At 48.3% G+C, this 21,908-nt stretch overlaps 6 protein-coding genes across 6 annotated transcripts; 2 read left to right on the top strand and 4 right to left on the bottom strand.

Moving 5' to 3' along the window:
* Window positions 1–619: 619 nt before the first annotated feature.
* Window positions 620–2,122, bottom strand: Pdw03_7984 (Alpha-1,2-mannosyltransferase (Alg2), putative; the record flags this gene model as incomplete). The annotated part of the gene is made up of 2 exons (XM_014677642.1): window positions 620–1,227; window positions 1,279–2,122. The coding sequence occupies 2 exons, from the start codon at window positions 2,120–2,122 to the stop codon at window positions 620–622; spliced, it is 1,452 nt and encodes a 483-aa protein (XP_014533128.1).
* A 1,007-nt stretch (window positions 2,123–3,129) lies between these two features.
* Window positions 3,130–8,595, bottom strand: Pdw03_7983 (Kinesin family protein; the record flags this gene model as incomplete). Its single annotated transcript, XM_014677641.2, has 4 exons — window positions 3,130–7,716; window positions 7,790–7,980; window positions 8,057–8,380; window positions 8,499–8,595. 4 exons carry the CDS (start codon window positions 8,593–8,595, stop codon window positions 3,130–3,132), a joined length of 5,199 nt encoding a protein of 1,732 aa, XP_014533127.2.
* A 3,458-nt stretch (window positions 8,596–12,053) lies between these two features.
* Window positions 12,054–13,883, bottom strand: Pdw03_7982 (Multicopper oxidase, copper-binding site; the record flags this gene model as incomplete). The annotated part of the gene is made up of 1 exon (XM_014677640.1): window positions 12,054–13,883. One exon carries the CDS (start codon window positions 13,881–13,883, stop codon window positions 12,054–12,056), a length of 1,830 nt encoding a protein of 609 aa, XP_014533126.1.
* Window positions 13,884–14,713: 830 nt separating this feature from the next.
* Window positions 14,714–15,996, top strand: Pdw03_7981 (Plasma membrane iron permease; the record flags this gene model as incomplete). Its single annotated transcript, XM_014677639.2, has 4 exons — window positions 14,714–14,744; window positions 14,801–14,922; window positions 14,976–15,421; window positions 15,474–15,996. The coding sequence occupies 4 exons, from the start codon at window positions 14,714–14,716 to the stop codon at window positions 15,994–15,996; spliced, it is 1,122 nt and encodes a 373-aa protein (XP_014533125.2).
* Window positions 15,997–17,696: 1,700 nt separating this feature from the next.
* Window positions 17,697–19,715, top strand: Pdw03_7980 (FAD-binding 8; the record flags this gene model as incomplete). The annotated part of the gene is made up of 7 exons (XM_014677638.2): window positions 17,697–17,899; window positions 17,956–18,085; window positions 18,146–18,165; window positions 18,227–18,519; window positions 18,571–19,149; window positions 19,212–19,645; window positions 19,701–19,715. 7 exons carry the CDS (start codon window positions 17,697–17,699, stop codon window positions 19,713–19,715), a joined length of 1,674 nt encoding a protein of 557 aa, XP_014533124.2.
* Window positions 19,716–20,529: 814 nt separating this feature from the next.
* Window positions 20,530–21,701, bottom strand: Pdw03_7979 (Cellular retinaldehyde binding/alpha-tocopherol transport; the record flags this gene model as incomplete). Its single annotated transcript, XM_014677637.1, has 2 exons — window positions 20,530–20,861; window positions 20,921–21,701. 2 exons carry the CDS (start codon window positions 21,699–21,701, stop codon window positions 20,530–20,532), a joined length of 1,113 nt encoding a protein of 370 aa, XP_014533123.1.
* Window positions 21,702–21,908: the final 207 nt, after the last annotated feature.

Genomic DNA, 21,908 nt, shown 5'->3' with positions numbered 1-21,908 from the left:
TATGTAGTAGTATATCTTACTAGACTGCGACATCGCCCGTCCATGGGCACTAGGAAGTGTCCACGGCCCGTGGGCCTTTTACAATTTGACGCCCATCGCCCCCTGTTATGCAAAAATAATGCAAAAATTACCCTATTAGGCTATTTTATGTACATGATTGGTTCTTGGCAGCATCCACTTTACCAAGAGTGCCCGCATATGTCTTGGCGACGCTAAAAGTGTCTCCGCTTTAATGGGCGTTGTCGCAGTCTACTCGCTAGCGCCTAATATAGTAGGTAAGGTTACGTTTAAGAAAACGTTATGGCTAGTGGTCACTAATTTATAGTAGTGGTACAGATTCGTTAAAATTATCTTTTTTAAGAATTGAATTAGCTATGATAGTAGTTTAGCGGCGGTTTATTAATACTCCGACCAAGTTAAAGTAATTAATATGGTTATATAGAGCTTTCTCTTATATAGAGCTAAGCCTACGGCTACTAGGTAGTCGTTATAAAAAGTGATTTTCTACCTTTCTATCACCGGCGTAGTCGATATATAGGGGCCGGTTAGAGGAACTGGTGTAAATTACAAAAATGGTAGATTAATGTAAAGAATATAGATTTAATCCATAAACTAAAGATCATAGTGCTTGACGTAAAATTGCAGTCATCACTGCAAGAACCGCCCCAACCAATGCGAGAATGACAAAGACCTGCTGCCACCCATTGAATGGTCTTCTTTCAGCTTTGAGCATGGTGGAGATCTCTTCTTCTAGCCTATCACCCATAGCAGTGAGCGAGAATTCCTGCTGCGCCCTGTTCTTGCCAGCAAGAGCCATGTGTTGAAGGTCCTCCTGACTCAATCCGTAAAGTGCCTTGTCCATCACAGCAGTCCACTCTTCGTCTGCGTGGGCGTCCCGGAGCCAGCCAGTTTCGCCCTCGACAATAGTCTCCAGTGGACCGCCAGTATTAGATGCTAGCACTGGGAGACCAGCACGCATTGCTTCGACAGGTACAATTCCAAAGTGTTCATTGATCGGTGTGTAGAGAAGGAGCTTCGATTGCGCCAACAGGGTATCTTTGAATGCAGTAGGCACAGAAAGAAGGAAGAGCACATCAATGTTATCGGGGATTGAAAGTGCAGATAGGACTGTCTTGGAGGTTGCGGTCTTTAACCCAAGACTGGTCGCGAGCTCATCCAGCTCTTGGTGGTAATGAACATTCTCGTGGACACGATTGTCATAACCGCCTGCACGTGTTAGAATCTATGCAAATCGCAAATCCATGCACAAGGTCTTACCAGCAATCACCAGCCGCGTCCCTTTCCTCTTCTCCGCTCCTAGTCCATAATAAGCGCGAATCGCCAACGCCATGTCCTTCTTACGCTCAAAGCGATTGATGCTGAGCAATATCTTCTTCCCACCCCAGAGAGGGTCTTCCTCCGCTTTCTCGGGAACTGTCACCGCGGAATCCATATCGACACACGGATAGACGACCTCCACATCACCCAACCGGTCGGAGCCAAAGACATCACGCACAACCCCACGGGAGAATTTAGAGTTCGCAACAACCCGATCCGACGCGCTCATCGCCCAGCCTTCAAACCAATCAAACGGAAACCGATACAGTCCCTTCGCCATGCGAAGAAGCGAGCCTCCCTCATCTCGGCGCGCAAGTAATTGATCCGGGAAGTGACAGTAGAAGAGGATGCGCTGCCGTCGGGATTGGCGCGGACGACCGAACGACTTCAAAAATGGCACACAAGCCGGCAACTGGTCCACAATGAAGATATCGTCACGGTCCTCTTCGTCGTCGGTGTTTGTGGTCGCTGTCTCCGGTGTCCCCCTTGTCCCAAGCTCGCCCAGTAGTGACACGGTAAGATGTAGCTGGCGCAGTGCAGCCATAAGGATATGAAGTCGGCCGCAGACATGGGCGGGGAATAGGGTGTTTCCGCGCACGCGGACGTCCAGCGTGCCATCGCGCGCTTCGTCGAAGCAGTGCGCCTTGTCGCGGTGGGAGGTGTAGATTGTTACGCGGTGGCCTCGGTTCTGAAGGGCTAGTGCGACATCGATAATTAACCGCTCAGCACCTCCGATACCCAGATCCGGGTGGACTATTGTCACATTGGACCGTTGGAGGCCCATAATGAGTTGACTTTGGAGCTTGGAGATTGGGGCTGCTGTTGCGACAAGCTTAAAGACACGTGGGGTATGCGCGTCATGTGACGCAAATGTGCCACTATGTAATCTCGCAAACTAAATTGAACCCTTCAGTTCCTAGTAATGCAGGTGATCATGGAAGCATCAATATATCTCTCTTCGTTTTGAGGTAGTGCTTGTGGCTTTCAAAGAACCCCTAGATGCAAAAGTTGAAAACAACATCCTGTGGTATAGGGGTGGGTCAAACGTGAGACAAATTCTTTTTTTTTACAGCACCAGCTGTCCAGTATCGGTCGACATACCAGCTGCGGCTATGCTAACAGCATCGCGGAAAATCAACAGTTTAGGACTGAATCAAACTATAACATATCAAGTTTTCTCTACAGCTTGAGCAAAACAGAAATAAGCCGACATTTGAAACTTCATTGACAAGGATGTACGAAACAAGCAACTCCACATGAACGAGCAAGGAGCTGTGAAATTCAAGCAGAAAAAGCGATTGAGAGCTGACAAGATTCCCCTGATTGCGACACAGAGATTCAGGGCAAATGTGTCCAGAAACAGCCGACAGAATGTACAATGTTGAGGTTATTCAGCGTAGCGACGAAAAAAAAAAAGACAAAAGAGATCTACCACCTGGTCATGAGAGATTCATGAGTGCGAGTAGGAAAAAAAGGGAATATGAGAAGAACGGGGTGGGAAAAGGGGTGTGTAAGGGCTATAGGACAAGGTGTTGACGGAATCGACAGGGGAAAGTGACAAAAACGTGAAAGTTCGTGATACAGGGAAATGGGCGAATAATTGATTGGAATCGAATAAAATAAAGGGGTATGAAACAAGAGCCGAAGAAAGATGTAAAAAAAGGAAGAGAAGAAGAGTGACATAGAATGTGAAAGTGTACAGCCAGAGAAATCGATAGAGACAGGTGAGAATGCGATTGTTTTTGATGCTGGAAAGCTCAAGTGCTCAAGCAATATTGAGGTCAAAAGCGCCTAAAAGCAGTTGAGGCTGCTCTTCTTCTTTTTCTTGTTAAGGGCGAGCATGCGCTCTTCAAGTTGAGCGCGCGCGGCCTCGGCTTCACGGCGGGCACTACGCTCCTCTTCAACGGCCTGGAGGGACAGACGAGCAGAGTTGCGTTCCTTGCGGAGGGAGTTAAGTTCATCCTCGAAACTCCAGGCCTTCTTCTTCCAGGCCTCGCAGTCGCTTTTGATCTTGGTGCTCTGGGCTTCAAGGTCGCCGAGAGCTTCCTCCAAGGTGGCGGTCAGCTGTTTCTCGGCGTACAGGTGCTTCTCGATGGTTCGGATTCGAGCTTCCTGATCCTCGACCATCTGAGCGTTGGATAGCTCTTTGCTGGCATGCCGAGAGTTGGGCGGGGACACGCTTGAAGTGCCGTTTGGGTGAGAGGCAATGGTAGGAAGGGGAGGGAGAGGGATCGCCGGTGGAGGCGAGGGAAGGGTAGCAGCGGAAGAGCTCTTGCGGAGGTTGGATGTGGGAGAGCCGGTGCGGTCGTGGGAGCCGTCGGAGTTTCCAGTGTTCTTGATTTGAAGCTCAAGCTGCTCGATCCGAACTTGATAAGTCTCGATGTCACCTTCGTAGATGACAATCTTGGCCTTGGCGTCTTCCAGGGCCTGATCACGCTCTTGCTGAATGATGGACAAACGATTGTGATGCTGATCGAAGCTGTTTGTGATTTGCTCCTCTAGCTCCTCCACAAGACGCACGCTCTTCTGCTTCTCAACCGTGATCTCCTCAATTAGGGCTTCCTTCTTCTTGATCTGTTCCTCCTTCATGCGAAGAGTGTCCTCCAACGTAGCTACCAAGAGAGCCAGCTCATTAACCTTGGCGTCCTGGATGTTGTTCTTCTTGGTTAACTCGTCCAGACGGCTCTCAGAGTCTGCATTGGCATCCAGCTGCTTGCGAAGGTCTTCATTAGTGCCCATGAGCTCAGCATACTTGTCTGAGAAGTGCTGCTTCTGAGCCAAAACATTTTGGATTTGATCCGTTAGGTTCTCGGCCGATACTTCGGTGTTGAGAAGAGTCGACACAGCCTTGAGTAGCTTAACCAACTCATCGCGAGACTCGGCAATTTCATTCTGTAAAGTCGCCATGGATTGCTCATGTTCAGCATCTTTCTTGGCGAGACGAGCATCGCACTCGGCCTGGGCAGCAGCCTTAGTCCGCTCCTCCAACTCGACCAGTTCGCGCTTGTGAGATTTCTGGAGGGTATCCAGCTCATGCTTGTGAGAGTCCACGACCGACTTGTGAGTAGAAATTAGCTGCTCAAGCTCGGCCATCCGAGAAGACATATCTAAGTCAACAGCGCTGGCATTGGTTCCTTCCTGGACAGTGGTCTGCAAAGTCAGTTGATCCCGGGCATCGGAGCGAGACCTTTCCAAGGTGGCAATTGTAGCAAGCTGAGTAGCAATAGTAGACTTGTGGTCCTCGATGTTCTTCATCAAGCTGTCGACAAGCGCCTGCTGTTCAGCGCGGCCACCCTCAATCTCTCGAGCCGCGCCTTCTTTTCCAGTAGAGTCGGCATCGGTGGCAGCGCGCTCAGAGCGCATAGCAGCTACCAAAGCCAAAGCACTCTCGAGCTCAGCAAGAGTCGTGGTGAGCTGCGACTCCGAGGATTGAAGGGACTGTAAAGCACTCTTGTGTTTGCCTTTCCACTCCCTAAGTTCTCCCCTCAAAGCATCGATATTCTTGTCCTGCTTCTCGGCACCGGCATCCATTGCACGGGTAGCGCTTTCCTGAGACTTTAAAAGACCCTTCAACGAATTGATCTCGTTCAACAGCTCTTTTTGGCGAGATTCATGAGCATCTCGAAGGCGGTTGATCTGTATTTCCTGGGAGATGACCTGATCACGCAGTTGCGACACCAGAGCCATGTCCACAGGCGAGGAGCCCTGTAAACTCGACCGTTCTCTGGTCAGGCCGGAGATAATAGTCGCTTTCATTTCCATCTCTTTCTTCACGCTCTGGTTCTCAGCTTCAAGGGATTGGAGGCGCTCCATACGGCTTTGCAACTCGTGCATGGTTTGATCCAGATGGTAGTCGAAGTTAAGCATAGCGTCCGGCTTGCCAGCAAACTCCTCGGACGCAAGGAGACGTAGACCAGTAAGGGCTCGGGTTGCACGGTCAACACCTGACAGTATGTTCTGGCTAGTCATGCGGCGGAGCATTTTAAAACCGGGGGTTGCAGGGGGCGAGTTTGACTTGGCGCGGTGAGCCTCAACCTTTAACCTTTCAACCAGTAAAAGAATCTGATCATGCTCGTTTTGCAACTCATTATATTTCTCGGCCATGAGCTCCGCGCTCTCCTGATGCTCGGCAAGCATCTTGCGCATGTTTTCGAACTCTTCAGAGTCTGCATTAGCAACGGACAGCACCTGCGGGGTTGAGGGCGCGGATGAAACCGCCTTGGATCCGTCCTCAGACAATGCGCGCAAAGTAGATTGCTCCCCGACCGAGGATAACTCCGAAGAGAGTGATTGCGAGGATGAGTGTTGTGGTCCAGCCTTCGAAGTCGGAGTGCCTCCATTCCCTAAAAAAGTCGCCGGGCGCGGCGAAAGTTCGTTTTGAACGTCGGGTGCCGGGTGGCGGGCTTCGTCAATCTTATCTTGGCGAAGCTCTTCAAGGGCTTTGAGAGCCTGCTCGTACTTGGATTCAAGGTTCTCATAGTTACCAATGGTGTTCTCGTGTTGTAGACGCAGATCGAACAGCTCCTGCGTGATAGTCTCAAGCTTGTCGGCAACGAACTTGGACTGGGCGGGACTTGCGAGGGGCTCCTCGTGAAGAGCTTCCGAGCGACGTGCCTCCAGCTTGCCCAGCCTGCTGGTCACGCTTTCCAGGACCTTCAAGTCCTCACCTGTCTCGCGCTCTGATTCTCCAATGGACTCCAGTTCGGCTTCTACAGTCGGCTCGACAGAATCCTCATCTGATTCCGGAATGGCCGTCTCAACTGCTTCATTGAGAACATCCAGAGAGGGCGCATGTCTATGAGAGGGGTGCATACCCCTAGGCTGGTGATAGTGGGAGTAGTTAATGCCGCTGGCACCATTGTGTCTATCTCCACCATCCGGTTGGTCCATCTCGCCGAGTAGGCGGTCTAGCTGCCCAAGGCCTCGCTGGCGCTCAATGACATGTTCCAAACGTACCACCTCGCGCTGCATAAGTTCCATGTCCTGATCACTCTCCGCAAGTCGTTCTTCAAGTGTCGAGATGTATTCCTCGCAGCTGGCTTCGCTTTCGCGAGCCCGGCTCAATTCTTTCCGCAATTCGGCAACAATGGCAGCGTGCTTCTCTTCGCCTGTAGAGTGGCCATCAAGCTTGGACTCCAATTCGTGGAGGTAGTTCTCGGTGCTGAGTTCCCGGTCCGTCAACTTCTGGACGCGGGTCTGAAGCTGTTCCTTGATAGTCTCAATATAGGCGCACTTGGTCTCACGTTCAAGTAGATCACTCTCCGTGATCGAAAGGGAGGCGCGTGTTTCAGAGAGTGAAGACTCCAGGCTTTGAATCGTCTTTTCGTACTCCAAAACCATCTGCTCCACCGACTCGGCAAAGGACTTGGACCGTTGCATTCTCTCGACCGAGTTCTTCCCAATCTCAGAGGTCGCGTCGTCCAAATCGCCATTAGTGGTATGTGAATGCGAATCGTTAGCCATATTCGAAATCAGCTTAGCGTGACGTTGGCTGAGAGAATTGTAGTTTTCCTGGATGTCCAACAACTGATTCTGCAAGTGCTTTTCACGATCGTTCTTCCGTTCGCTTCGTTCGGTGGATCCTCCTTCACGTCGCTCGGATCCTTCAGAGTTGTGAATCTGCAGGCGCAAGAAAGATATCTCGGACTTGAGTCGCTCAATCAAAGCCTGCTTGTCGCCGTCGTCTGCAATTTGCTGGATGTGAGGTTTGCTCTGAATAGCTCTGGCCCGCTGGGCATATGAAATCGTGTTCAAAGTCTCGCTGAGGTGGAATTCGGCGGGAGTCACACAAGCAATCATGTACGTGTAAGCGTTTCCACCGAGTGAATCCTGGAGCAGTCGGGTAAGCTTTGAATCCCGGTAGGAGACGTGAGAGCCCTGTTGGCGCGAGGAGAGTTGTGAAATGACTTTGCCCAGTGCGGCCAAACCGGCATTAATCGAGATTCCCTCCCTCGCGCGTTCTCCAGATGCACCGGTATTTTTCAGCCGCTCACTTCCCGCCAGATCCACAAAGTGCAATTTACTATCAACAGTTACTGACTCCCCAGCGTGGAATGTGTCGGATGGAATCGACATGCGCTTCTCCTTCATGGGGCTCGGAGTCGCGTGATTTGATGAAGATTTGCGCTGCACAAGGTTTAAGCTAAACACGGCATGCGACCGGGATGATTTGGCGTTAATTGCCGTGGAGTCTGTTTGACGGATGGTCGAGCCGAAGTTCAGGGCACCGATCAGATCTTCAAATGAGTTAACGTTGACTTGGTGCAACCCAGTCAGAATAATGCGGCCCTTGGTATCTTCACGAATTGTCACGTTGCTGCGATCGTTTGCAATTGTCGATTCGGGAAGGAGCAAATCTCTCAGGTGTTCATTATAGATCTGTGAGACAATGGTCAGAACAAGGTAATGCGAGCGAGCAGTTTCCTAAACTTCAAAAAGAAAAAAAGCGCACCTCCACATATGTAGCCTTCAGCTGCCAGGTCTTTTCTTTTTCCTGATTCAACTTCCCAAAATTTGCGGCGGAACTTAGTGAATATCTTTGTGGCGTTCGGAGGCCCGAATTCGAGTGTGAGCTATTCCGATTATGTTTCGAGGGGCCATCTAATTTATCAAACAAAACCTGCGCAGCACGGGGGATGATGCCTAAATCAAGATGAACACACACGCACACACGGTTAGTCCCCAAGTGGATTGGTAAATAAGTATCTTTCAAACTCACCCATATCGTGCATGTTATGCTGCCCAATAGGACCGGAGGTCCCCATTGTGAAGGACTTTCCCGCGCCGGACTGGCCATAGGCCATAATCGAGACATTGTATCCCTCAACAAATGAGTCGACACTATCACTGACATATTCCCAGATCCCTTCCTGTTCGGTAGTTTCAGGAAACACGCGATCAAACACAAAGAGTTTGCGCCCAGCGGACACATCAACGGCCAAACTGGTTGGCGCAGTGACCTGGACCGTGGATTTCTGAAATCGCTGAGGAATCAATTCATAACCAGGATCGGTTGGTTTCAGCGGTGGTCGTACACGGACGGCTGCGTGAGGTCAGTAACTTATTTAGTTGCCGGCTGATGTTGTATTTTCTATGTAGGTTTCGGATAACCGTGGAATGAATGAGGGCGATCAGGGGAAGCTTCCAAAGAATCCACATACCAACTTTAACCGCAGTCTTGCCATCCTCATCGGATGCACGACTTCCACCTTGCCTGCTGCTCATACTTAAACGACTGGTACTACGCGAAGTGCGCATAGCGGTGTTATTGGGACGTGGGGGTGCGCTAGTGGGAGATACTGGCGGTGAGACAGTCATCTCTCTCTCCCCAGGAGAGCCACACCAGGTGGAATAGAAAGAAAAGGAATTCGAAGTGCTAATCGATGGGCGTAGTCATGAGGCGTAGAATCAGGGGATGTCTAGAATGTGGAGCAGAGTCAGTCTCCCTTGATCTATTTTTTTTTTCTCTCCGTATCGATAAGAACACATCAACTCAAGCGCGTACCTGTTCGTCCCCTCTGTCACTCTTGTGCAAGAGAAAGTAGGGAGGCAGAAAATGGCAAAATGGCCAGAAAGATGGTGAAAAGATTGAACCCGTGCACAGCTTAGAATAGACTAGCGAATAATTAAGATGAATTAAGATGAAGGATCATTTTCGTCTTCCAAAGGGGGATACTTTTTTTTTTGGTTCAGGGGCAATTGGACATCTGGGTCTCGGGAGTTCAATGTACAACATACGAAGGACTTTCTCCTCACGAAGATCCCACTAGATGTTCGTCCTTGGTCTCATGGTATCTAGGCGGTCCGATATATTAAACCACAGGTGGATGTCTTCTTTCATGTAAATACTCCGGGCACATGGGTCAGTAGTGAGATGCTTTACATTGGTCGTCCGACATGAACTAGCAAAAAGATGCCTCCAAATCTCTTGTCTCCACTTTTAAAATAAATTAAAATAGCCGAGTGTCTCGAACCTCCACGTCATGTCCGTCCGTTTCAGGCTTGCTTTTTAGCTTTGACAAGGTACATTGGAGGGGGGGAACGAAACCATCCGAGCTCATTTTTCCCTTGAATCTTCCCAATCGGCCATCTCTTAGCCTTCTGGGCGCCGATCGCAGCGTGTTCCCTTCCAGATGGAGCCTAATCGTGTTAGAGACGGGCCAGCCAAACCAATCCGGTAGTTCTCTTAAACCCGGGATCCACTTCAATTGACTGCCATGCGGAGTCGGGCTTCGAGATTCAAGGAATCGCTTGATGTCCACCGGCGCGGGAACCCGTTGTGGGAAACGGGTTTTACTTCGTCAATGGACTCCGAACAACTTCGTCTGGTCTACGGAGTAAGGACTTGACCGGTTCAGCTTTGGAGCCATTATTTAGCTGAGGCTCTATACTGGGTCTAAATCCATCCCGATCCCGAGATATTGAGTCTTCCACTTTCTCATTCAAGTGGAAATTGCGCTGAAACAAGGGATACAAAAAAAGTCAGATCTGTCACGTTTTTGGGACTGTGGTTCCAGGATTGAATTCACACGAGGTCCACTATCATGAGAGGAACCGTTGAAGGATCAGCGATGGCTTTTTTTTTTTTCTATATGGGCTTATAAAATTTATTGCAGCGCATTGCATATGCTAGGACCCGAACCCTAATACCTGTCCATGGAGACCAGAACAATCTAGACAAACAAATTTGATTGTTCACAGCCGGACATGCGGTGTTTTAAATTCTTCGTCCATTTTTCAAGTCCGTGTCCACTCCTGTGGGCCAAAATACAAGACTTCTCGCCAATAAAGAGTGGATTTTTTTCTCGCCATTATGGCAAGTTCCTTAGACAAAGCATCTACGACAACTCTTCTAAGGAAAACAAGTTAGTCAGTTTGACCCAGTTATTAAAATAGGTGGACCCCCCAAAAAAACGCACGCATATTATCGACAACTCCGCGCAATGAAGTTCAGTCCATCAAGGCCACAGATGATCGTCCTCAGATCGCGTGTGGACTATCCTCCCGTCTCCAGAGTCCCAGTAGCCAAAGCTAGGAAAGGAATCTGACATGTTCTATTCGATTAACACTCGACAAAGAGGCTTCGACCTTCCGTTCCCGATCAAAGAATACACATAAGCGAGCAGATAATCAATCGATCGAGCTGACAGGTAGTATAGAGCAGACTGATTCGATTGTTTCAATCTCGGGCCAGCAAGATCCATTATTCTCATAGGTGGACTAGAAATGGTCGTTCGGATACGGACGTATATGCTGGCTCTGGTTTTCGGTAGGGCCTCTATAGCAGCAGAGAAGGCACATGTCCCGTGGATGACGGCAGTGACGTCGCCAGGAGAGGCTCAAGTCAAGATCCAGCAATGCAGGAAGTCATCAGAACTTCGCCAAAATCCGCAATCCCCATCTTGCCATCGAGAGAGAAATTGGAACCACCGCCGCAGCCCAATTTGTGTGAGCTTTTGTGTCCCTCTCCACGCATTGTGTAGTGCAGATCTTCCGATCAAGAAAGGAAACCACATGTATGAGAATCAGACGGTGAGAATCTTGTCTAAGTCCACTGGGACCGAATCGGGCGCCCAGATTGTAGGAGGCACCAGTGTCAAACGGGACAACCCAGGTACTCATTGCATTGCTATCAAAGTGAAAATGTGGATGCAATCTTGGAACCTTGGAGGCTGCGGTAGGCTATTTTCAAGCTATTAATCATAGATAACAGCTTTAAATGTAGCGTTGTTTCAGGCTTCAGGGTTTAATCTATTTTACCCCCCATTGTGGGGTATCTGTTAAAATTTCAAGGTTCAAATGTTCTATACGACTTGTGCAGTGCATCTATGGAACCCGCTTTCACTTAAAGCTGTTAATTTTCCTCCCATTACCTAGATCTAGGCACTGTAAATTTTTTTAAAGCATCTCAATCTTTGCTTTCTAGGTGCAATTTTGTGAGCCGATGTCAGAGACAGAGAGAAGTTTTCTTGACTATGGCCAGATATCTTCTCCTATCTTCTCTATGTAATTTTCACTCAAAGGACATTCGTACTGAACACCCAGCTCATTGTTTGAGTCTTGGAGAATAGAGGCTTGACTAGGGGTGCATTATGGAAGTCATGATTTAGCTCAATCTCAGATGGGAGACGCGTTGGGGGCTCTACAACGTAGGGGCCGGAAAGAGAGAAGGGAGAAAGTTGATTCCGTTAAAGAACGAGCTGCCAGGCGGTCTAGCTATGGAGGTGCTGGGTTCCTAAGACATAAAACTACGGCCTAAGGCCATATGCTACAACAAAACGAACCAGGTGCGAAAGAACGCAAACTGGGCATTAGGGGTTGAGAATATAGGAGTAGGGAATAACAAATTCAAGACACGTATTTCCATTAGGGTACCATGATATGGCGCAGGGCTCATCAATCGTTTTGGCGAAGCTCGTTCTACAAACTCCCATTGATTGATATGTTGTCCAGCAACGGTGGTTGAACGAGATTGAGCGTCGTGCTTTCGCTTGGCCGGATCATTCTGATGATTATCTGACGGTATAGAGAACTTGACGCAGTGGATCGTATGGTAGTCACTAAATATGTTCGCAGTGTGTTTTGAAACTTGAAACGTTGCAAGTAAGAATTGAGAACCACAGTTGATCAATTTCAAGGAAAATACCCAAATCTTTTGATTCCCTTAACTAAGACATTGAAATATTCATTAAAGTACAGCAGAAACTAGAAGAGCCTTACAGATCATCACGCCCCATCACCACGACAGCCTCCTCCTTGGGTGGGATACCCGAGATGCCATAGAAGGAGATGAACGCCATTCCAAGGAAAGCGGACACACAAGAGAAAACCATGGCGACAATACCTTTCGCCGTGAATCCGGCAGGAATCCACGGAAGCTGCTTGTTCTCGCCGGTAAGGTCGAGCAAATCTTCCGTATTAGCGGCAGCATTACCCGCGTAGGAAATGTTGGCAGCCTTGCAGATGTTAATTTCGCTCTCTGTCAGCGACAGTTGCTGTTGAATCTGCTTCGGAGCCTCAATGAAGGACATCGCCAAGCCCTGGGACATATGCCAGTCGATGTGGCAGTGGAACAACCAAACACCGGGGTTATCAGCGACAAAGCGGATAACGAAATTACCCTGAGGTGGTGCGACGAAGGTATCACGGCGAGCAGGGTATTTCGGGAAGCTACTGGAGGGAGTCTCAGTGGCATTGTACGCGAGTGGGTCACCGTCGGCGTAGTCGTTGAAATGAGGACCATATGACGGAGTGCGACTGACGAGTTGGAAGTTGTGCCCGTGCAAATGGAAGGGATGCGAACCGGCGTCCTGGTTATTGAGGATGACCTCGATGACAGCGTTGTGCTCGAAAACGAACGGATGTGTGTATTCTCCGTAGACCGCCGGGTTTGTGGCATACTCCCCGGACGTCAGGGCCGTGAATAATGTCGGAACCTTGGGCTTCGTGTAGGAGATATTGTTGAAGAATGCATAACCCGCACCGTTCCGTAGATTGTTCATGATAACGTCGACCTCAACAATCATATCGGGTTCTGGGAGGAGTTCCATTCGGTCGTGCGCAACAAGCTTCAAGTCATCGTACGGGACAAGGTCAGAGGCAACATCCACCTTCATCACAGCCTGCGGGTGCGCCGCACTGCTGTTGTACTCAAGCCAATTGGTTTGATTGAGCTTGAGAGAAGGCTCGATAACATCAAGTAGAACTGAGTCGGCAACCGTTACGATCGGATAATTTTTGTCCGTAGAGTTTTTCATGGTGACCAAGATAGAATAACGTTGTGCGACGGCAATATAAAGAGTATCGGCCTCTTGCGCGTCCACGTATACTCCATCGATTTCAACAATGCGGAAAGTGTGATCTTCAATGTAGAAGTACTGGGCGACAAATGCACCAATGTTGATTAATCGCATCAAATAGGTCTTTCCAGCTTCGACGGGAATGTTGGTGTTCAAAGTGTCATTGAAGAGGAAGGAATCCGGAACAGGCTCAGCTCCCGTCGGGTTTTCAACACGAATGAATGGAATGTCCTCAACAAGCTCATGATACCAATCACTCATCGTAACGGTAACTTCATGATCATACATATCGTTGAAGTATGCCTGATTATCATGCACGATTAGAGCCTGTCGATAGCCATCCGGGTAGCAGGCTTCGGTATGACAATGATACCAGTAGGTACCATTTTGGGGGATGGTGAAGTTGTAGGTAATTGAGGCCCCAGGAGCAACTGGGCATTGGGTAACCATCGACGGACCATCCATATTGTTGGTGCCATTTTGGAACATGCCATGCCAATGGATGGAAGTCTCCTTGTCCCCAAGCCCGTTATACATATTGACAATCAGGCGATCGCCTTTGTCCACCTCAATGACAGGTAGCGGCCATTGGCCGTTGATGCCCACCACCTTGCGCTCATAGAGGCCATCAGGGTTCGCATTGACCCAAGTGACGTTGAAATCCAGATGGACCGTCTTCGCCTGACAGTACTGCACAAGAAGTAGTACTGCCGTAAGATGGAACAGCATCCCACGAAGAATTGCCATGCTTTGATGTCTCGCCAGGGAGGAAGTAGGAGAATAATTTCCTGATTCCAAATGGAAAAAAAACGAGGGCAGACAAAAAGACTGGGAGCTTCGGAACGGAAGCTTGTAACAATCCTAGCGCAGTACAAGATTGATAAGTGGAAAGTTTATCCTTCCCGATTATCTTGATCAAATCTTCTTCTAACCTTTGGGAACCTTGGGAACCTAGGAAGGGTTTTCGACCTAATCAGATTTGGCCTGCGAGCTTAGCGCAAGTTTAGCGCAAATACAGGTGGGAACGTGGGACGTTGTCAACTTTTCATAGGTTCAGTTCCAGGCGTACCATGGTGGGGATAGTTGTAGGGCAGAATGCGGTTCATTTTATCAATCGCAGGCGAATCAAATCGTCACATACTTGTGCTCACCTGCCGAATTGGGGAGACATGGCACCACCGACATCGCTTCTAGTCGGGTATTTTTGCAGTTCAACATGACTTGAGTGGCTGGACCCTAGAACGTGTGATCGCATGTGTTTTAAGACATATCCACCTCTGCCAATCACGGAGGCAGATACTCAAGAAAGGATTCCGAGACGGATACGAGTCCAAAAAAAACCCCCACCAAGCTGAAGATAATTACCAAGTGGATCGTTAAACGCTTGTTCGGAATGTCATGGCCCGTGTAATTTTGAAATTTTGGAATTTCCAATTTCCAACTGTACCTTTGGTAATTGCGCTACAAGGGACCTTATCAGACCCTCCTTGGCTTTCAAGGTTTTCAATGACTTTGTTCTTTGAATTTCTTCTCCTTTGAACCTTGAGCAATTGCCAAAGTCGTGCATTTCGACCATCATGGGTAGTAATCGGGTTTTTGCCGTCACCGGTATAGTTCATGTCCTCCTTCTTGGAAATCATTGTTAATTGACTCAATTCAACCAGTGTTTTTCATTTGCTTTCGAGAATGTCTCGAGACAACGGTGGTTGTGTCGGTTCTACTGGCTTTCTTGAAGCAGTCGCTCTACGAGAGTGATCGCCCGACGTACAAAAGGCTGGTGAAACAAGTACGTGACCGGCTCTTACAATGCTACGCAAGTTCGTAGGCTAAAGGAAACAGGTCTGGCTAGGATGTGCTTTAGGTCTATTCATTTGTCTCGCAGTCGGCGCAGGCATGATCGGTGGTTTCTATGGCCTCGGAACAGACTCGTTCTCCAGCACCGAGGATATTTGGGAGGGTGTTCTGGGAATTATCGCCTCGATCATCATCACGATCATGGGAGCGGCCCTTCTGCGCGTGTCTAAACTGCAAGACAAATGGCGTGTCAAGCTCGCCAAGGCTCTCCAAAAGGATCACGATCCCAACGAGACCAAGAAGGGTCGCGTCAAGAGATGGTTGGAGAAATACGCTATGTTCATTCTGCCATTTATCACGGTTCTTCGTGAGGGTCTCGAGGCCGTTGTCTATGTCGGTGGCGTTGGATTAGGGCTCCCAGCCACTTCCTTCCCCTTGGCCGTTGTTTGCGGCCTTTTGGCCGGTATCTTAGTGGGCTATGTTATCTACCGGTATGTCGATTCAAGCAACCTCAAGGAAGATACGGGGCTAACAAACCGACAGAGGTGGACGACAGACTTCGTTGCAGATTTTCTTGATTATTTCCACTTGCTTCCTCTACCTCGTTGCCGCCGGTCTTTTCTCGCGTGGTGTCTGGTACTTGGAGAACAATGCCTGGAACAAGATTATCGGAGGCGACGCGTCAGAGACTGGCTCTGGTCCCGGATCCTACGACATCCGAAAGAGTGTCTGGCACGTGAATTGTTGCAACCCAGAGCTAGGAGGTGGCGGTGGTTGGGGTATCTTCAATGCACTTCTTGGCTGGACCAACTCCGCCGACTATGGCTCTGTGATCGCCTACAACTTATTTTGGATCTGTGTCATGATTGGCTACGGGTTGATGTTCTACCGTGAGAAGCGTGGAGCTATTCCTGTCATTGACCCGGCTTTGAACAGCGTCATCAGAGCCAAGGCCAGAGCCAGAGCCTTTATTCTGCGCCGTCCCTATGAAGATCCAATTACCCCCGTTGAGACTACAGTTCCGGTCTCGGATAAGCATGCAGGGACTGGTGTTTTGGCTCTTTAGATTTAATGTGTTGAGACGGATCGGTTGGTTTCAATCTCGGGATAATTTGGGCGAGAGAGAGTCCTTCACCGGGGGCCAGTGGGCGAAAGCAGGATCATTGGGCGAGAAAGCCGGAGAAAATGAGGAGCTTGTAAGGTTCAATTTGTACATTGAAAGTGTATTTTCAAATGTAAACTGGTAATTTACCGTTTCTGCCGAGCGGCGCTAAGCTTCCATGCAGGGTCTCCCGGAGTCTTAGAGAGTCTTGGTGTCTCGAACGTACTTCCCCACCTGAGCACTGCCTCAAATCCACAGGGTGCTTCGGTTCCATGGGTTCAAAAGATTGTCGGGATCTTTTCTCTAGTTCAAGGCCTCTTAGGAGCAGATAGTCTCTCTCTACTCCATACACACTGTGGGAACAAACAATCTGAATTCCTCTCATGACTTGACTAGCCCGGTCGAAATCCCTCATTCAGTGAGAGGTCCGAAGCATCTACAGGGCTACCCGGTACAGGAAATGAATGCCCTAGCACATTCTGTCCCGCACCGGTACCATACTTTGGACTAGTACAGCCAAATCCATCGAACGTTAAACTGATTGATAATCTTATCGTAATACGGTGGCTGTGCCTGCTGACCTGCCAATGCGAAAACGAATGAGAAAACTTTGTCAACCTTGGACCCTTTATTGGAAAGCACTGGATTAATCTGTACACCCGAGCTTTCATAAAAAATACACAGGGGATCATGGGCCACTCCACTACTTTGTATCAGGACATCATCCCCCGACTCTGTTGTTCCACAATTTGTGTAACCAGATGGAGCCTACTCTGTCCTTATTCTCACCGCCGATATCTTCAACTCTGTGTTCCACAATTAACGCCACCGAAATATCCATGGGAAGATAGGTAACCAAATTTTTGTACCAAATTTCAATCGGATTCAGGATGGCTTCCCAAGGTTTATCTGATTGATTAGATGAGTTTTGACTTTTTCACAGCCATGGACACCCCCACTATTTCCAGGGAGCACGCGACAAGATCCTTTCGCGGATTTTACTTCCAATATGGGTCGTTTGGTTGACAAGATCATGCAAAATGCCAAGCCTTGACGATTGCCTAATGGCCGAAGCGTATCTTCCATCCCGGTCCTATCAGAATCTGAGAACAGTTACTACATGCATAACAAGGGGAGTAGGGATTCTGAAATTTTTGACAACCGCTGAAGGTGTAGCAACTATTGATGGGCCATTGGTCTTATGGACAGACCTACTATGCAACAAGTTACCTGCAACTGGACGGCCGTTGAGCCACCGCTAAGTATCTGCCTGAAGAACTGTCATTAAATGGCTTGGTAAGATTGTTTCAGGTTAGAACCAGAACACAGCCCGTCCAATCGCTTTCAGTATCTACATATATACACAGGTGATATTCTGGTTCTATTTCCTAAATAAGCGTGGGAAAACGGTTCTCGGGGCATGACGATCTAGGTAATGCTCCGTTTGACGAAGTTTTCAGCCTATGAGATGCAGAAGTACGGAGTAAGCTGAATACGCATCCTGGAAGACAGTGGAGTCTCAATCACCTTCTTGGCACCAATTTCTCCGGTGTAAATCTAATGCTTGGAAGTGAAATTAATAACTGACCTCCCCGGTCAAGTTGTGTTGAACTTGAAGATTTTCCTTTCAAGCTTCCACATTGACTCTGGCTGCAACAGTTAGGATGAGTGACACCAAATCTGCAAAGGCTGCTGCAAAGGCTGCTCAAAAGAAATTGCGTCTGTCTCACAATGTGTGGAGCAATAAGTATTTTGCCATCGCCATTGGGGCAATCATGGTTCTTTTCGCCATATACCACTGGTTAGGTGTAATTCACTTTCATTATGGTCGAAGGACGAGCCATCCCACATTGACTCGGAAGTATAGGTATGTTTTTTTGCTAGTTCAGGCCAAGGATATTGCTGATCATCTCGATGTAACAGACAAGTCCGATGCTTTCTTTCGAGTACAACGATGGGGTTAAGGACAGACCGGTCTATTCTCTATATCATCTACTGGGCTATCAACTTGATTCTCCTTTTAACCAATAATGAAATTTCAGATATCATCTTTGTGGGTCGCTTTCGTTCATTCTCTAGCTTTGGTGTGCTTTTAAAACTCACATGATCCTAGATTTCCAAACGATTGGGCTGGTATGTGTTCTTGACACTTTCTACTCCTATGACATTGAAATTGACAAGTATCAACAATCAGGATTTCAGTCGCAAATTTGGTACTTTTGGTCTTCTTGGCCTTGAAGAATACACCCCTCGCGCCCTTGACAGCTACGTCCTACGAAAAGCTCCGCCCGCTACACAAGGTTGCCGGTTATACTTGTATCTTCGCAAGCGTCTTGCATGGCATAGTGTACCTATCTGCCTGGTCAAAGATTGGGAACCTGCACGAAATGAAAGAAGTGAACAACTACACTGGCGCAATCGCATGCTGTGCCATGCTGATCATTGGAATTTCAACTATCACATATTTCATGCGGAGGTACTATGAACGTGGGTCATTCCTTCATATACATCTATCAATTACACTTCTAACGTTTACAGTCTTCTACATGTTGCACATAATCATGTTCATTTTGATTATGATCACAGTCGGAATGCACCGTCCGAAATTTTCAACCTCAACGCTTATTATTGTCATTTTCACTGCCTCTCTTTGGGCCATGGACCGCATCATCCGCAGCGCAAAGATAGTCTGGAACTTCTTCGGAAATTCCCTCACTGTCACAGCTTTGCCCAACAATGCCATTCGGGTAAAACTCAGCCGTCGCATGCACTCCACTCCAGGTTCCCATGCCTTGTTGTGGGTTCCTGCCATCCGCTGGGTTGAAAGCCATCCGTTCACTCTAGTATCTTCGAATCCGCCCGAGTTTGTTGTTAGAGTGTATGATGGCTTCACGCGGGATCTGTATAAAGCCGCCCAAGAAGCGCCAGGGAGATCTCTACGCTGTTCTGTGGACGGTGCATATGGTCAAGTCCCTAACTTCAAAGTGTTTGACAAGGTCGTCCTTGTCGCCGGTGGCAGCGGTGCTAGCTTCACTTTTGCTATTGCACTAGACCTGATCGAGGCGTCCAAAAAAGTCGTGAAGGCGATTGACTTTATCTGGATAGTGAGACATAAAGGTACGTTTACGGTTTACGAGGAAACATTGTTGATAAACTCATCAACTTACTCTGTCCAATAGAGAGCCTCGAATGGTTTGCCCAAGAGCTCAAACAACTTCAATCGCATCCAGAAGTCAATGTCTTCATTTACGTCACCCGTCAGGCTGACCTGTCTGACACATCGTCACCCACATCGCCAGGCTCTTTGTCTGAAAAAGTAGCTGCAAAGGACGATATAATTCTCACAGAACCCTCTTCCGTCTTTTCAACAAATGACCCCGAGAAAGGCGTTGCACAAGAGTCTACAGACAGTATTTCTTCTTCGACCAACCAGATCTTGCAAGGGCGCCCAAATATTGGCAACTTGATTGCGGCCGCTGCTGCTGGAAGCGGTAACTTAGAAGACCGCATCATTGTTGGAGCTTGTGGTCCTAGCGAGCTTATGAGTACAACAAGGAAAGCGGTTAACGATGATTTGCTCAAAGGAGGCCCATCAATAACACTCTACACTGAGGTAAGCCAACAAGAGTGTGAGATGACAAAGAAACTTGACTAAGATTGCAATGCAGGAATTCGAATGGTGATCTCCTATACCCAAAGGACTTAGCGCCAAATCTTTGAGGCTTGGTTAGTTTGAAAAAATTGTATCTGGTGAAAGAGAAGAAAAGAAAGAAGAGATGATGAGACTGGAAGCTATCCAAGTCTCTAGAGATATGGACTGCTATTCCTGCTTTATTTTAGCGTTCTGCCATTACAATAATCCAGATATTTTACGTCCCTACTAATTCTACCTCGTAGTCTGTCTTCAACTATTAATCATTCCAAAAGTGTAGGTTTTCACGTAACATACATCGTCCGCAAGGCTTTTTTCTTCGCACGATGTCTATCTTTTGGTGTTTTGCATACATCTGGTATCTTGATACGTGCAAGAGCGCTGCGGCCATCATAGGTCTATTGATGGCTTGGTATAGATCATTGATTCGTTGGATTGTTTAGTTAGGATTTTCTTGCTGAGCTTTACTTTTTCCGTATTTGTTAGCGGTTGCCTGATCTTCAACATAGGTGTGTGGTCTTGAGCATAACAGCAACTTTTTCTTTTCCATTCTCCCTCCCAAAGATCTGGGACGGGCGTACGTATGAGAGATGAAAAGGCAAGATTGAAGAAAGTCCTAGTGTCAATAATTAATTTGTGTACTCTATCGCTTAAGTATTGATAAATATTGACATGTCTATGAAAAGGCGTGTCGAAGCAGAGCGTTATGTTGAAGAAACCAACAAAATCCCCCCAGTACGTTGAGAAAATGCTGGTGAGTAACCAAAAGAAAAAAAAAAAAAGGGAAAAATGCGACGGAAATGACAAATAGACCAAAATGTCGCAAACCAATATGCTTTCCCATTTCAAGCTTGCTCGCTGGCCTTAGCCTCAAGCTGGGTCTGAGACAGGCTGGGAATGGTCCCGCCCTTCAGGTAGTTTTCGGACTCGCCAACCTTCTTGCCACCCTGAATCCAGCGTTCACGGTACGCCTCACGTCGCTGTTCGGCCAACTGGTTCAAAGTGGGCCAGTAGGATGCATGGTCGTAGCGGAATTCGACATCGCCACCCACAGACTTCATAAGCTGGCTAGGCGGGACGTGTTGACGCATGTCCTCATTGAACTTGAGCTTCTGTCGAGTGTTCGGGTCAATCAAGGGTGTAATCAATTTGAAGAATCCCCAGATAACGAAAGGCACTAGGATAGAAAATCAGTACCTTTTTCATAGGATTTGCCTGGGATATAAAATCACTGACCGTTGATAACCAGAGCCCGACCAAGTCTCTCAGGGTAGTGGTTTTGCAGGAAGTTGAGCGTCTGCTTAGCCTGAGCCAGGCTTGCGTTCTGGCCAGACTTTGTCTCTTTGAAGTTAACAATTAGGGCAAGAGTATCCTGGCCAGGTCCCGTGAGATCAATGGCCCGCTCCAGCATGAAGACAAGATGCTCAAGCTGGCGATCACTCCTCTCCGTGTTCTGGTTGGAGGGCAAGAGATATAGACAGGGCCGGGCGTTGATGTCATAGCCCAAAATGAGCTGTTTGCCCGTTTCATTCTCAATTGAAATATACTCAGGGGTCAACTTCTTCAGGTTATACTCGCGGCGCCATGTGAGAGTGCTCTGGAGCCGTGTCTCCGCATCGGAGACGTCCCACTTGGTCGCACGTAGATATCGCAGGAGACATTCACGGGTCAACCACATCCTCTCATCCTCAGTTATGGGAGACGTCGGGGCATTCTTCTCCGCCTTGGTGGCGACTGTCGTCCATGATGAGGCAGACTTCAACACAGCCTCGTACTTGGATTGTTGGTCAGGAGTAAGTTCCGCGGGTGCAATTGGCTTGGCTGTGTCCAGCGGCTTAGCGAAAGGCTTCTGGATGAGACCGTCTGCGGCGGATGTGGGAAGCTCGAGGTCAATTGGCTTCGTGGTTGAAGCAAGCTTGACCGGGGCGTCCACGGGTGCTGAATCGGCCGATTCCTGCACGTTCGTGTCTGCCACAGTATCACCATTGGTGGGGGCACCTTGTTCGGAGTTCGACATTCTTTTGATAATTTATGTATATTTATAGACGATGCAACGACACGTGGAAATCTAGGGAACGAGGAATAAATTTAGGGGCAATCATTATTTCACTAATCCTTCCGATCGACAGGTCCACTCTCATCATATGCTCGAATAATATTACTGCTTTGGGCCGATTAGGTCAGCGACACGGTCTTGCGCGTGCGCGTGTCTGCACTTTCACTG

Source organism: Penicillium digitatum, chromosome 3, assembly GCF_016767815.1.
Source record: "Penicillium digitatum chromosome 3, complete sequence".
In the NCBI taxonomy this organism is placed as follows: domain Eukaryota; kingdom Fungi; phylum Ascomycota; class Eurotiomycetes; order Eurotiales; family Aspergillaceae; genus Penicillium; species Penicillium digitatum.
This window is presented reverse-complemented; position numbering and strand designations above follow the sequence as displayed.